Below are 13,780 nucleotides of genomic sequence, written 5' to 3' on the forward strand. Positions count from 1 at the left end.
AGAGAGTGGGGCGGTTACATACATGTTGCGCTGGACGTGATGGAGGGCATCTGGTATGCTGTATAGTTACATAAGATACGAGTGTAGATGATGCATTTTTGCCTGTGAGGCTCGGTGCCGAGTCCGGGGCGTTGGGAAACAGCACGACATCCAATCGTGGATGTTACTAGATTTGGTTGGCAGGGATCGAGGCACAAGAGTGAAGCGGATAGGTTTGAATGATTCATTGGAGGGTTGGTTTGCCGTTGTATATCTGAATCTTGTGGCGCAACTTGAGGTTACCTAGCTTCTCTATTTGGCAAGGGGGACGTGGTACCCGTCTTGTTACTGTGTGTATGTGGGGGCGCGTATATCCGCTATGCATCTTGTTGGGACGTTCATATGTGACATGTAAGCCCTTGCTTGCATCCTTCACCCACAAACCTTTCTCAATATAGTCGCAGCTTTAGCTGCATATTGCAACCAGTTGTAGAGGGGTTTTCGTGCACGCAGAAACGCGACCTAACTAGCTTTGAGAAGTTCTCTATATGCTGATTGGCATGCTTAGGATTCAGGAATCTCTGTTTTTAAACACTCAGCGTCCAGTCACGTAACGAACACTAGGATCTCTGCCTGCCCAATCAAAAACGAGCCAAACTATAAGCCAGAAAACAATTTCGAAGGCCAGCCAGAATATGTAGAGTAGCTAGAGAACGAATGTAAAGAATCCACTCTCCATAGGAGCCGTCAGAGCTAAAGAGCCCACGCTGCAGACGCGTCTTACGTTTCCTTGCTTTGAAAGTCAATTGCCTTGCATGTGGTATTGTCAGATGTCCTCCAGACTGATAGTGTCAGCATTTGAAAATATATGAATATTAGATTATTGACCTTCGTACAAGATACGAGCTTCGGGGAGGCGATTCAAAGCTCAGGATCATAATCGAACCCCTTCCCCACATTCCGGGAGGTAGTTCCATAGTCTGGATCCGCCACGCCATGCATGATTCGTGCAGTGCAAATCCTTTGTGGATCGATTGTCCCTCCCGTATCCGCACTTGACATGTCTTACATACATCACAAAGCCCTGTCGATCAAATAATGTGGCTTTTCTCTTTCTCCTATACGTCACAACGTAGTAGCACAGCCAGAGCGCCTATTGTCATACTTGGGAATGCTGACCTGGTTGTCGGGAAGAAGGCTCACCGTCTGTGTGGCAGGCTTAAAAATCAATAAAAGCTGCAAGATCGTTAAAACGGGGCTTCGTAATTCTACCGGTTTTCCCAATGTGGGTATATGACACTGGAAATATTGCGCATTCATGCGGCTCCGTTCATGTAGTGGAAGTTGAACGGCCCACCGGCGCCATCCGTTACCACCAGCTCTTTCCGACTAACGCCTCCGTTGCCAAATTCGATAGACGAGCGCACTCAATATTCCAGTAGCTGGGGCAATCAAAGGTAATCAGTAATAATCCGTTGACAAAGCCAGATACGATGAACTCTGATGAAAAAACACATGATAGAATCAGCAAAAGATGAGTCCAACATCAGGACCGAGGCCGGGTTCGGAGCAGCCGCAAAGTCAGCTTGAAAGCCACGACAAGTTCTGACGCATGTTGCATAGAGAAGCCTGTGACAAGTTTTCGGGTGTAAGCGAGGTTGAAAAAACAATATATAGCGTCGGGAAGTCCTCCGATCAGATGCGTACAGTACCCGGGACCGGGATGTAGGCTAGTAGTAAGGAGTTGGTCACTACATATACGGACACCGACGCGCGTTGTGAAACATCAGCCGATGATGGCACCTGAAGCCATGGCGCTTTGCGATCGGTGGGAAGAATGTAGTACAAGCGGCAGTCGGCAGAACGCATGTTGAGGCAACGGCGCGAAGCGTATGCCAGGTATATGCAATCCAAAGGTGACGGCGCTCACTACTAGCCAGAAAGTACACCAAACGCGTGTAGATTTTGAGTACACCAAGATCCTATAAGGTTAAGTGAAAGAATTTCTTGCTTTACACAAACTGGACATGATGCAGGGGCCCTAATCCGCGTCGTATGTGGAGATCTGGTGGCACGCTTGATCTGGATCAGATTGTGGTCTGACATATGCTGCTACCACATGCACGATGCCGTTTAGGGCTCATGGGGGCGCAATACACTTGCTGAGATTGGTTTGGTCTCATCTAAATCATCTTGAATACCACATCTTGATTCCCCTCTACATATCCTGCATCGACTTCGTTTTCTGCCGTTTGGTGTGTCTGACATGTCTGATTCAGCCGATACAGTTCAAGCACACTATTCATAGAAGCCATGCACGAACTCGATGCCCGCAGGACGACGGTGCCACATTAGCGAATTCTTACAATACCATGATTGTTGATAAGCAACCTGTTGCGGTTTGTCCTACTTGCGTTCGGCCGCGTCTTCCCAGATGCATCTGGTGCACATGCAATCGCCTCCCAGTGCTCCGACAGCCCACTCCCGCCTTTCCTTGACTGGAAGCCGCACATCGCAGTAGTGACCAAACACCTCTTCATCTTTCTTCAGCCCAGGCCCCTTGGTCGGGTCTCTACCCTTCCAGTCTACGAGCTCCTTACGTGTCCAGAATCGCATAGACCCATGCCACTCCCACGCCACATTCGGATCGCAGCTGTGATTTGCAAGACACCACATGGGGTGAACAGCGCTAATCTCAGGTCTCCCATCCATTCCCTGTTGTGCAGACGCTGTTCCTCGGAATTTAGCATACAGTGTGTTGAAAATCCAGGTGTCGTAGCGATCGCTTTGGGTAAAGATGTTTACATCCATCTGCTCCAGAACGTGAATTGGCATGAGTACATTACTCTTGAAAGAAAAGGATAATGTTTGCGGCATATTTGCAAAAGGATCAATCAGATGACCAGCCGAATCGGTTTGCCACACAGTATCGAGATCCTTGCCATGATAGTCACCCCAAATGTAGCGGACCTCTTTTAGCTCTAAGGGGTGAAGCTCCTGGGTCTCTGCCAATGCCAGTGCGCGAACAAGCAGAAGGCTATAGAGATGGTCGGCTGCCTCACGAGCAGACACCTTGCTTTGGTCGACGCTTACTCCACATATCGAAGGGTGGTAGTGATCTTGGGCGAGGTCATGGCATTCTTCGCTACAGAAGAAGACCTCGTTGCATTCTTCACAAGTTATGTTTTCACTGGCTGTGTCCGCGGATTGCGAGAGAGGGATGCTGCAAGCATCGCAATATGACTCGTGCAGTCTTGATATGCCAGTGAGAAGCGACTTCTCTTCTAGTATGGTTTCTCCAGGGGCTATATCCTCCTTGGCAAATAACCCTAGTTGCTTGGTATACTGTGATTCTGGAGACTCTCCGTCTACAGATGAGGCAGTGGCGAGAAGGGGCAACTCAGAAACTCTCACCTCCAGTTTCGGTGCTATGTCTGTGAGTTCTTCGTTGAGAAAGTCCAAACATTCGGCTGAGAACCGATCTGGCTCGTGATCATTCCAGGGATATTTTTCTCGGCGAACAAGTCCTTTGTCAGGATAGTCATCGACCTCGATATCCTCAAAACTTTCTCCGTTCTGCTCACAATAGGATTTCAGACGTTTTGACAAAGAGTCATCGTGATTTTGGAAGGCAGTATCATCAGGGAATGCTTTCATCGCGCGAGCAATGTAGTCGAACGCACTGCGCAAACACCCACAGTCTAACAGGCTTTCGATAAGGATATCATGCCTTGGCAAATCAGCTTCTCTAGAATTTGCAATAAATCCAAATTAGCTTACATACGCTGTTCTTGACCACTGTGTTTGCGCGTAGTTCGTAATGTCTTCATACTCTGAAGGAATGGCTTCCTTTTCGGCACTTATGGATAGGTTGGCCATTTTTTCTGGAACAAGATCTGTGCGTGCAGCCTCTAGGGCTTCATCATGGTATTCGCCTTCTTCAACCAGCTCATCCACTAATATCAGTGCTCTATAGGCATCTCCTGCGGCAAGGTCTGGATAGCCAAGATCCTTGTAGGCTCTGGCTAAGTTCAGACGATGCGCAATGCTGTAAGGCTGCTCAGGTGTAGCGTGCTGCAGTGCGACCAATTTCTCAGTCAATTGTCGACGCAGGATGATTAGATCCTGCCATGGTCAGGGATGGCAATAAAACCCGGCAAATTGCAACTTGCCTCCATTTTCAACAAGTATTGAATGGCGAGTCGCCGTGTTCTTGTTGTGACACTTTTTCTGCTACAGAATCTTCTTTGGGGTACATTGTGGGGATCATCATTATCGATAAAGACGCTAGCTCCATCCAGTCTCCCCTCACCAGAGTCATTATGCATCCCCTACACGGGACATGTCTATTTGAAGTCAGCCAGTTTACAGAGTATTGAAAGGGAAACCTCTCCAATTAAACACCATGCTTCCATCTGCAGCCGAGTTAGTGGCGCGGTTTCTGAGAGCTAATGGATACACACAGGTGACGTCACCTTATCCTGGAGTTGCTATACACCCACTAAGACAAGATTAGACGTTGAGCAGCTTCGTGCAGGAAGCCGAACTGCCTCCTGACATTGGCGCAGCTCCTAATGACCTGGTCACGATTGAGTCTGTCTTGCAAGAGAAGAAGAAATTCGATCTTAGTCTCAACTTTGAAAAGCTTGGTATCGATGACACCGAGCAAGAATGGACTATCCAAGCACCTGCCGATCCGAAGGTCGTAGGAACTCTCCCAAATCGGTCGAATATACTTAGCGTAGCGGTCTTGGATCTTTTGCTACCATCTACAACAGACGTTCGGCAGTTCATTGCGGTCACTACTGCTGATCGTCACTTACACTTGATGGATCCGCAAACTCAAGAGTTTGAGCTTGCTCACACATTTTCCGGTTTCCAAGATTCGCCGACTTTGGATGTCGTACCTGTAGATACTCAACATATCTTGATCGCCTCAATGTCAGGCAAGCTGACTCTATTCAATACGGCCAGCAGCACTGTGATAGAAGAACGCAAGGACCACAACAAGTATCTCGTCAAGATATCGACCTTTTCTGCAGACGGGACTTCCATATTCGTCGCAAGCGCAGGCTGGGATGCTAAAGTGTTCCTATACAAGCTCGATATCAGCGCCGAAAAGCCAAGGCTCGGGGACCCGATAGCAACTTTAACATTACCGAGTATACCAGAATCAACCATGTTTGTAACATTGCCTGGAGATGGCTCGCCAGCCCTCATAGTTGCTAGAAGAGACTCTACATTCCTGCACTATTACTCCGTTCCCAGTTCAGATTCACCAAATTTCACCCTTTTAGGGAAGCAAAACCTTGCTCCTCACTCAAACGCTTGGGTGGCTTTTACTCCCTCTGATATACAGATTTGCCCTACGAATCCATACATGGTCGCTGTTGCCACATCGAGGTGAGTCCAGGCACTTAAGATTCATGTAATACTGTACATCTACTAATATATAATCTATTACGTATGCAGCACGCCACACATGAAGTTGCTGATAGTAAAGCTTCTACTCCCCCCAACACGCTCTTCTGGACCCGCTGCGGGTGTTGATGCACACTCCGATGTAGCCATCACACAAGCGTCACAAGCTCGGGCTGAACTGGCTGTTGCGGATAAGGAGGAAGCCGCCATATTAGTCAACGTATCCACTCTGGCGCCACAAACATCTTACTCAACGCCACGCTTGGTTTGGCGTCCGGACGGTTCAGGTGTGTATGTAAGCTCTGATGACGGGGTCGTACGCGGTATCGAGGCAAAGAGCGGGAAACTAGTTTCATCTCTAGAGGCACACGACCCTGGTTCCAAACTCCGTTGCCTCTGGTCTGGTCACATAGTAAACAATGACGAAAAGGGCGAGTACCTGATAAGCGGTGGATTCGACCAAAAGCTCATTGTTTGGAGATCTCATTGAGTTGACAACATTCCCGGCTGTCTGTATTTGTCAATTTTCGGACTGGCTTCGTTACTACGAGCCAATGCCTGACTGATGCGAAGCGGCCTTCTGCATCAGAGACAAGACATCCCATATCCGGATTACTTATAGCTGTTAAAACAAAACGAGTCTGCGTTTTTCACAAGTGGAGCCTCTGTACAGAGCGAGGAGGAGCCGGTCGCAGACTTTGTTGATTATGTAAATTAGAATCTGCGGGTTGTTTATAAATGTCACAATATTATTGACCATGATTGTTAGAGTGTCAACACTGGAGTCTCTCATAACTTTTAACTGAAGCTATTGTACTGAAGAAGCAGATTTGATGGAAAAATGCTACCACCTCGAAGAACATGGTTGTAAATAGAGCGTAAGCTATCCCTCCCTTTAGCTAAGCTATTGAAACTTACCTGTTTCGCTGTAACATTTCATGAATGCCTTAGGTTACGTTGCTTCTTTGGCGGCTTCTGCGGCGGCGGAGAAGCGAGACACGGAGAAGTGAGAGGCAAAGGAGAGGAGAGATACGGACGATACGAGAAATGCAAAGAAGAAGAAGGCCGAGAAGGAAGCGGCGGAGGAAGAAGAAGAAGAAGCTTGAGTTGGAGGTTAATCCTTGACCTAATCGGTGGCTGGTTGATTCTGTTCTCCAACCTTGTGCGGCAATTGTAAGTTCTGCATTGGTTTAGCGCTCCTTTTTTCAGGTGGTAACTTAAGTAGGGAGATATTTATTACGCTCTAGATTCGCCACCACAATTTCTAACCCCAGGAAGTAGTTCTAGAGTTCTTTTAATTTCTCCTTGTTTGACCACTGCACATATTCGGAGCCTAAATTACTGTATCTAGCTACTTACTTCAGAGAATCACTGTGTAGCTAATACATTCAATTGACATTTTTTAACCTGCAAGCTACGACCAACACGAATTGTTTTTGCCCGGTTATGTACGTAAAGCCGCGCTACACAGTATATAATGCACAGCTAAAGCTAAAGATGCAGTCTGCTGAAGACGTCCAACCTGAAGAGCGGTGAGATCTTCGTGGGTGCTGCGGTGTGTTTGAAAGAGCTGACGGGGGTTCAAGAATGATTCGACAATAGCCGTAAGGCATCTCTTTTGTGGCGTATCCAATGATACTTCACGATCCTGCAGGATCTCGGCCACCCGCTCGGGTACGGTCCTAGCAGAGATCTCGCGGAAACGGGTGGACCCTATGGCCTCACTTTTTCGACGCCCCCTTGACGCCACCGCCCATGCCAGCCAAGTGAGCCTGGACGACGACAGAATGAAAACCCTCGGTCATTAATAGGGCATGCTATGCACCTGTAAAAATGTGGCCATGATGAGTCCGCGGAAGAGAAGGCATAAGAACAGCGCCGGTAGTACCATAAGTCATCTTGTACGATTCTATCTTCCAACGCTAGACTTCATCTTCTGTTCATATACTCCCACTAATTACAGGGTATACCTGAAAAGGCTATCTTGTCTCGTTTGCACCTGGAAGCTACACAATTATTCATTTTGCAAACTCTTCAACTTCAGCTACTAACATCTCGCTGGCATGTCTTACCCAGGCTCATGGAAAGAGGGAGATGGAGATTATTTGCTCGTGGTGTCTGGCGTCACACGCTATGCACCATATCTATCTGGATGGCAGGAATTCAAAGATCATCTTCGTAAAGTGGTAAAGGAGCAACCAGGGTGGGCTGATGTGTATTCGAGCCAGGGTCATAGACGAGGAGAGATGCAAGGATGGTGTCGACTAAAAGACAGGGAAGATGCAGATGCAGTGTTCAGTATGTATACTTGGTCCCAAATAACGGTGAGGCGTAACTGATTTGATGGCAGAAGTATATCACAGAGCCAAAGGCATGCTTGTGCATGTCTGGGAAACCAGCCGTAGGGGTGACGGTTACCGGTTGATGCGGTGTAACTGTTCTACAGCATTTCCTGAAATCCCAGAAGGTGGCCACTCCACTGGGCGTTGCGGCATTGACATTACAAGAGTGAACCAGTTGGGGGGTGGCAGAGCGACACCTGTTGAATCATCGGCCCCATACATGTCAGCCCAGTCCGGCTACATATATTCAACATACCCACAGCTGCAAGCCTATTCACAGCAGCAGCAGCCACCAGGATACGCCCATGTTCCAACTTACCCAGCCTACCCTCTGTCAACCCCACCGGTGTACTCGACCACAACCAACGGAATCCCCGTTAACATCCGGGGGGGAGCCATACTCACAGAAGCTCGAGGTATCTTCATTCGAAATTTGAGCTACAAATGCACTATGGATGACCTCAACGCTCTGCTGTTACAGACTGTAGGTTATGCAATTGACATTCAGTTCATCCGAGACAACAGGACAGGGGCTTTCAAAGGCGCCGCCACTGCCAAGTTTGCCTCGAAGGAGTTGGCGCAAAACGCGGCAAACACCTTGAACGGCACAGTACACATGGGAATGACACTACACGTGCGCATGGACACCGACGCCACCGTCGTGGGGCAGACCGAGCCTATGGTTGTGAACGGGTCGTACAGAGTGAGTTCAACCACACAACATTCCAGAGACGATTATCTGATCATGTGCAGCCGTAATTATCTGTTATCGAAACGTGGGATGATAGTGTACCATTGCATTTCATGAAGTCTGCTGGTATAATTTGGCAGGCAACGCCTTTAGAGTAAGAGTCGGTGATGAAATGCCAACATGGCCCATGGCGCTCTGATTGTTTTTTCTGAGATCAGTGCAGATGTCCGGAAGCCACTGGAAGGCTTTCCGAGGCCCATGGCCAATAATGTGGCGTGTTTCATCGGCGTTGCTGTAACATTCCTTTCACATTTAGCAGAAGAAATACGTAATACGGGTGGCCAAACCTCAAGTTTGAATGTGCGTATTGAGTAATAGAGTTATGCAAGATATCAAACTACATAGAATCTATCATTCAAGCCACTTTGCGTGCGACAAGGCAATCTCCGAGCCGGGGAGATACAGGGGCTTCGAGACAAGATGGATCCCTCGGTTACGCGTTCAACCCGTGATAAACAAGACTCTTTGCGGAATGTGTCACAAACTCCAAGTTCGAGTGGAGTCTTAACAGCTATGAATAAGAAAATACGTCTGCAGTTCCAAGTCCCTGGTTGGCTTGAGGCCGGATTAGGATTACATCAGCATGCTCTCTATGCGGCACTCTGAGCGAATTACTAGTGGCTCCCGTCGTTGCAACCACCCCTGTACATACTTACTCGCTATGTTAGCGCAGACGCCCACAACACACTCGGTACACAAGCGCTTGTTCGCGTATCGAAAATGGGTTTCTCCCCCATGCTGTACCCACATCAGTACATGCGGATTGCATCCGAATGACCAGCTCCTCGGGTCCTTTGATCGATCTGTCATCAATTAGCCTGAATACGCATACGGGACCTTTAATCGGTGCCGGATTAAGTGGGGCCAGACACTGCCCGCATCGCTAATACCCTCGCCACGAGAAAGAATCATTACCCGGTTTCCGAATGAGTGAGGGGATATGGGACATGTGACGAACTGTATGCCTTGCTGGGAGAAATATATCACTACAATATGAACCATTACGCATGTTTTACATGAGAAACATGTCATACTGCATCATCTCTGTCGTACAAGATTGGAGCAAAAAGCAAAAAACTAGCCATGCATGGTTATCGGTGCAGACACAACTGACTTCAGGGATCATGGCAACAGTGGGCGTGGTTATCTCGCCCCCAAATCCTGAGACGAAGAAAACGCCTCAAGATCGGCCAGGCAAAGCGGTTTTACAAGATCCACTTCTGGAATCGAAAGGAAAAGAGCTGAGAGCAAAATGGAGTTTTTGATTTTGTTTTGTTTTTTTTTCATCTGGTTCGGCTGGCGCCATGGCTAACTGCCAAGTGCTCCAGCTGGATGATCATGTTCCACAAAAATCACGACCTGTGCGTGTTAGCACACATACAAATGCATGCCCAGGACACGACGCGTGTTGCCATTTACCACCATGGCTGCAAGGAAAAACGAGTTCGTATCTGTACAGATGCGGGACATATGAATCACGTCAAAAGAGATATACGCGTGTGTACGAAAATGGAGAGAAGTAGTTATTGCGTCAGATAGCGACAGGGAAGAGTGGCTTACTGAAATGTTGGAATCCGGAGTGTGCATGTCGTGTGGTTGAGGTTACGGTAGAAGATGTTGGGGAGGCAGACGTGTCCCACCACCACCCATTGTCTTCTAGAACGAAAAATCTGGATCTCTCGTCATGTTGAATCGTACGTTTTTATGTAGATTTGTTTTGATTTCGTCTAGTGATCTGATTACTTCCATCAAATATGCGAATACGAAGCACGTGGGAAAAGGCGTTGGAGGGAAAAGGAAAGATAAAGACAACGTACGTTGATTTAACCAAGCTTCTTGTTGCACTTGAGCCCTATGTTTCCTTTTAAATGAGGGGAAAAGGAAAGGAAAATTGGAAACAGTCATATGCCCAATTACCAGATTGAGAGTTCGAAGTTTCTGGTAGTTAACAGTGCAGATGCGACCTTACGTCCAAACACCAACGTGGGATTGTTGTCAATATCACGGCATCACTACAACAAGCAACAACCCAGTCTTTATCTAATCCAACCTGCACAACTAGCACAAAATCCCCCTCTCTGTGAAATCATTCACCCAGTAATGTCCCATTTTAAACCGCCTCTCTCCAGAAAAGATACAGTCTTCAAATGCATCTACTATAGCACTCAACGACACTTCACCAGATCTCTTGGCTAGGGTACCGTACACAGCAAAAGGAGATAAATAGAAATAGGACCGACTCCGGCACGCCCTCGGTCAAACTCTAAATCGTTGTGCCGAAACGACCCTGATCATCAGCAAGCCACTGGTTGTGTTGGGGGTATGTTCCTTGTAGGTTTTGGTTACAGGGGCAGAGGGGAAGGAAAAAGTAAAGGGCTTTTATGGTATGGGTTTGGCCAATGATATTCTGAGAAGCTTAGTGCGATGGGAACCTTTTCTTTCTGATAAGAGTGCAAGGGATTCGAGAAGAAAGTGCTTATATTGCAAAAAGAAGATGAGTATTTTGTGAGTTGGAGAGTAGTAAGCAAGGAAATGGAACCAAGCGTTCTTGGGAACTGGAGACCGAGGAAATTCTAGGCATCTTGGTTTGCAGAGTCTATAATGTTTTTCTCAGGCACACAATAATCAATTGATCGAGAGCCATGGCTTTTCGTAATTGAAAAGGCCTTGATATCTAGACGATGATATACAGTATCTATATACTACAGCCAGGCAATTGCAATGCTATCGGGAAAGACATCTCTAGCGGGTATCAACCATCTCCTCCAATCCTATCACTATTCCATCCTCGCACCATTCACAGCGGGGAATTCAACGACCAACCTCAACTCACAGCCGCAACATCTTCTCCACCTCTTCCTCTCCCAACCTCTCCACCCCATCCACCCCCACAAGTCTCTCCGCGACCTCATCCACAAACACCTTCCCAACCCCCTCAACACTCAACCCCTCGCACCCCTCACGCTGCAAACTCGTCGTCCTCTTTCCCTCCAATCCACACGCCACAATGCGATCAAACCACCACAAATCCGTATCAACATTCAGCCCAACCCCATGACTCGTCACATTCCGCCGCATATGCACGCCAATGGCCGCAATCTTATCATCAGGACTCGTCCATACGCCCGTATGCTCCGTCGTCATAGCCTTGACACCAAAGCGCGCACACGTGGCTATCAGACTCTTTTCTAGAAGGCAGACATAGTGTCTGGGCGTGAGCTTGTGCGAGCGCAAGTCGAGAATCGGATATGCGACCAGTTGCCCTGGTCCATGGAATGTGGTTTGCCCGCCTCGTAGGGCTTCGACAAAGTCGGCGCCGCCATCTGCAAGCAGATGGGCCTGTTGGGCTGGGGAGACGCTGCCGATTTCGCGGCGGCCGCAGGTATATACGGGGTGAAAGGAGGCGGTTATGATGTGTGGACGAGGCAAGGGTGTGGTGGAAGGCGGCTTTGCAGCGAGGAAACGGGAGACGAGTGTTTCTTGCAGGTGGGCGGCGGTGGCGTAGGGGATAAGGCCTGGGAGGTGGATATGAAGAAGCTTCTGCCGCATTGGGCTCACTATAGAAGTCATTATTATATGTGCATGCTTTGGGGGGGTTGCGGGGTTGAGCGACTGTGAGGGAAATCGAAGCCGTTGATAGCCTTTACTTATCGATAAAGATTTTATGACGCGACGCGACATGTCCCTCTGAATCTCTTTCACCCTCCCTCCCCAACCACAACTCGTTTTTCGTACCGCTCGGAACAATGGCCGGGAAGAAGCGCTCTGTAAACGGCCAGGTCAAGGTCCAGACTCAATCAGCTTCGGCGGCTCAAGACATCACAATGATTGATGCGACACCACCATGCGGGCAACCACAACCACCTTCGAGCAAGACTACCTCATCGCCCAGCACAACAGCAGCGGGTAAAGAAAAAGCAGCAGCCCCTCAGAAACCAACAAAAAAGGGCCAACCAAACTCTAAACCCGCAGCACAACCCTCAACCCGCAACCCCACAACCCGCTCAAAACGTCAAAAACTCGCCAAACTCCCACCCAGTACGTCTTCTCTCTCCTTCCCTCCTTCCCTCTCTACTAACTCAACCCCACAGACGCCAAAGTATCCAAACGACCCCTCTTCCACCCCGCCCTCCCCACCCCTTTTGCCTCATCCCAGCACCCAAAAGTCCTCTATATAACCGCCTCGAGCCCCTACATCTCCGCTCTAAAACGCGTGCGCAAGCTCCTGGCGCAAGTATCCCAGCGACACAAGCAATCCGTCTCGGCGCGGGAAAAAACGCTTGGTAGGGCGCGATTTGCAGAGGCCAACGGGAAGTTGGATGCGCGCATGGTGGAGCGCGAGATAGCGGGGGAAGCGGCGCGGAAGCGTGGTGCAGACGGTGGTGCAGGTGGGGGAGAGGAAGTGTATCTCAAGGCGACGGGGAGAGCGATACCCCGCGCGCTGGAGATTGGGTTGTATTTCCAGGCCGAGGCGGATTGTAGGGTGAGGATTGAGATGGGCAGTGTGAGTGCGGTTGATGATGTCGAGGTTAGTGTGCAAGGGGAGCAGCAAGGACGGGAAGAAGGAGGGGGTGGTGATGATGAGATACCCGAGACGAGGTTACGCATGGTGAGTTCGGTGAGTGTTAGTATTGGGCTCAAGTGAAAAAGCGTATCACAATATCTTTTTTTTCTTCTTCTTCTTCTTGTTCAATAAGTGATGATATGAGTCCTTTCTGGTATGTACATACAAAGCATACCAACACCACATCGTAATCTATCCCAGACCATGCATTCGAGAAAACGAAAAAAGGGCTCAAGGCAAATATTTATCATTGAAGAAAGGGTTGTCCGGAACATAGGAGAGTATGAAGAAGGAAAAAGAGGTTATCACGAGCGACTTAGTTTCGATCCCTCCTCCCAACTAACTCCCCCCCTCCCTCCCAATTGTGCCTCACCCTCCGCAACTTTACCGAACAACATACACCCACAGTCCGCCTCCCTAATCCTCCCCAACCCATCATAAGTTCCATGATGCCAATTTCCAACGCAAAAAAAAGTTAGAAGAAAGAAGAAAAGGAAGAAGAGCGAACCAGTATATTCCAAAGCAAAGCCAACCGATACAAAACAAGAAAGGGAACCCTGCAACAAAGGAAAATTTAGTCAGTTAGTCCCCCATCGCTCCTTCCAAAGAATGTCTGTCGATATGCGCATATGGCTCCAGGCAGAAGAACAAGTAACATGTCCCTCGCTTTTCGCCAACGCCCCTTGAACAAAAGGCGGAGAGAGAGAGAAAAAAAATCTGCTG

At 48.5% G+C, this 13,780-nt stretch overlaps 5 protein-coding genes across 5 annotated transcripts; 3 read left to right on the forward strand and 2 right to left on the reverse strand.

The window, feature by feature from the left end:
• Positions 1–2,306: 2,306 nt before the first annotated feature.
• Positions 2,307–4,194, reverse strand: PSV08DRAFT_225560 (uncharacterized protein). Its single transcript, XM_014228395.2, has 3 exons — positions 4,152–4,194; positions 3,764–4,104; positions 2,307–3,709 (listed from the first exon to the last, which is right to left on the reverse strand). The coding sequence occupies exons 1-3, from the start codon at positions 4,155–4,157 to the stop codon at positions 2,386–2,388; spliced, it is 1,671 nt and encodes a 556-aa protein (XP_014083870.1). The 5' UTR covers positions 4,158–4,194; the 3' UTR covers positions 2,307–2,385.
• Positions 4,195–4,312: 118 nt separating this feature from the next.
• Positions 4,313–6,177, forward strand: PSV08DRAFT_204834 (WD40-repeat-containing domain protein). The gene is made up of 3 exons (XM_014228396.1): positions 4,313–4,444; positions 4,496–5,382; positions 5,452–6,177. Exons 1-3 carry the CDS (start codon positions 4,385–4,387, stop codon positions 5,888–5,890), a joined length of 1,386 nt encoding a protein of 461 aa, XP_014083871.1. The 5' UTR covers positions 4,313–4,384; the 3' UTR covers positions 5,891–6,177.
• Positions 6,178–7,463: 1,286 nt separating this feature from the next.
• Positions 7,464–8,501, forward strand: PSV08DRAFT_352836 (uncharacterized protein; the record flags this gene model as incomplete). Its single annotated transcript, XM_066092851.1, has 3 exons — positions 7,464–7,698; positions 7,751–8,445; positions 8,496–8,501. 3 exons carry the CDS (start codon positions 7,464–7,466, stop codon positions 8,499–8,501), a joined length of 936 nt encoding a protein of 311 aa, XP_065948919.1.
• Positions 8,502–11,156: 2,655 nt separating this feature from the next.
• Positions 11,157–12,089, reverse strand: PSV08DRAFT_47851 (uncharacterized protein). Its single transcript, XM_014228399.2, has one exon. The coding sequence runs from the start codon at positions 12,061–12,063 to the stop codon at positions 11,323–11,325; it is 741 nt and encodes a 246-aa protein (XP_014083874.1). The 5' UTR covers positions 12,064–12,089; the 3' UTR covers positions 11,157–11,322.
• A 117-nt stretch (positions 12,090–12,206) lies between these two features.
• PSV08DRAFT_402874 (Rpp20 subunit of nuclear RNase MRP and P-domain-containing protein) lies at positions 12,207–13,165 on the forward strand. Its single transcript, XM_014228400.1, has 2 exons — positions 12,207–12,531; positions 12,585–13,165. Exons 1-2 carry the CDS (start codon positions 12,240–12,242, stop codon positions 13,136–13,138), a joined length of 846 nt encoding a protein of 281 aa, XP_014083875.1. The 5' UTR covers positions 12,207–12,239; the 3' UTR covers positions 13,139–13,165.
• The last annotated feature ends 615 nt before the right edge of the window (positions 13,166–13,780 follow it).

Source organism: Bipolaris maydis (genome assembly GCF_028858645.1).
Source record: "Bipolaris maydis strain C4 unplaced genomic scaffold PSV08scaffold_9, whole genome shotgun sequence".
NCBI lineage: Eukaryota > Fungi > Ascomycota > Dothideomycetes > Pleosporales > Pleosporaceae > Bipolaris > Bipolaris maydis.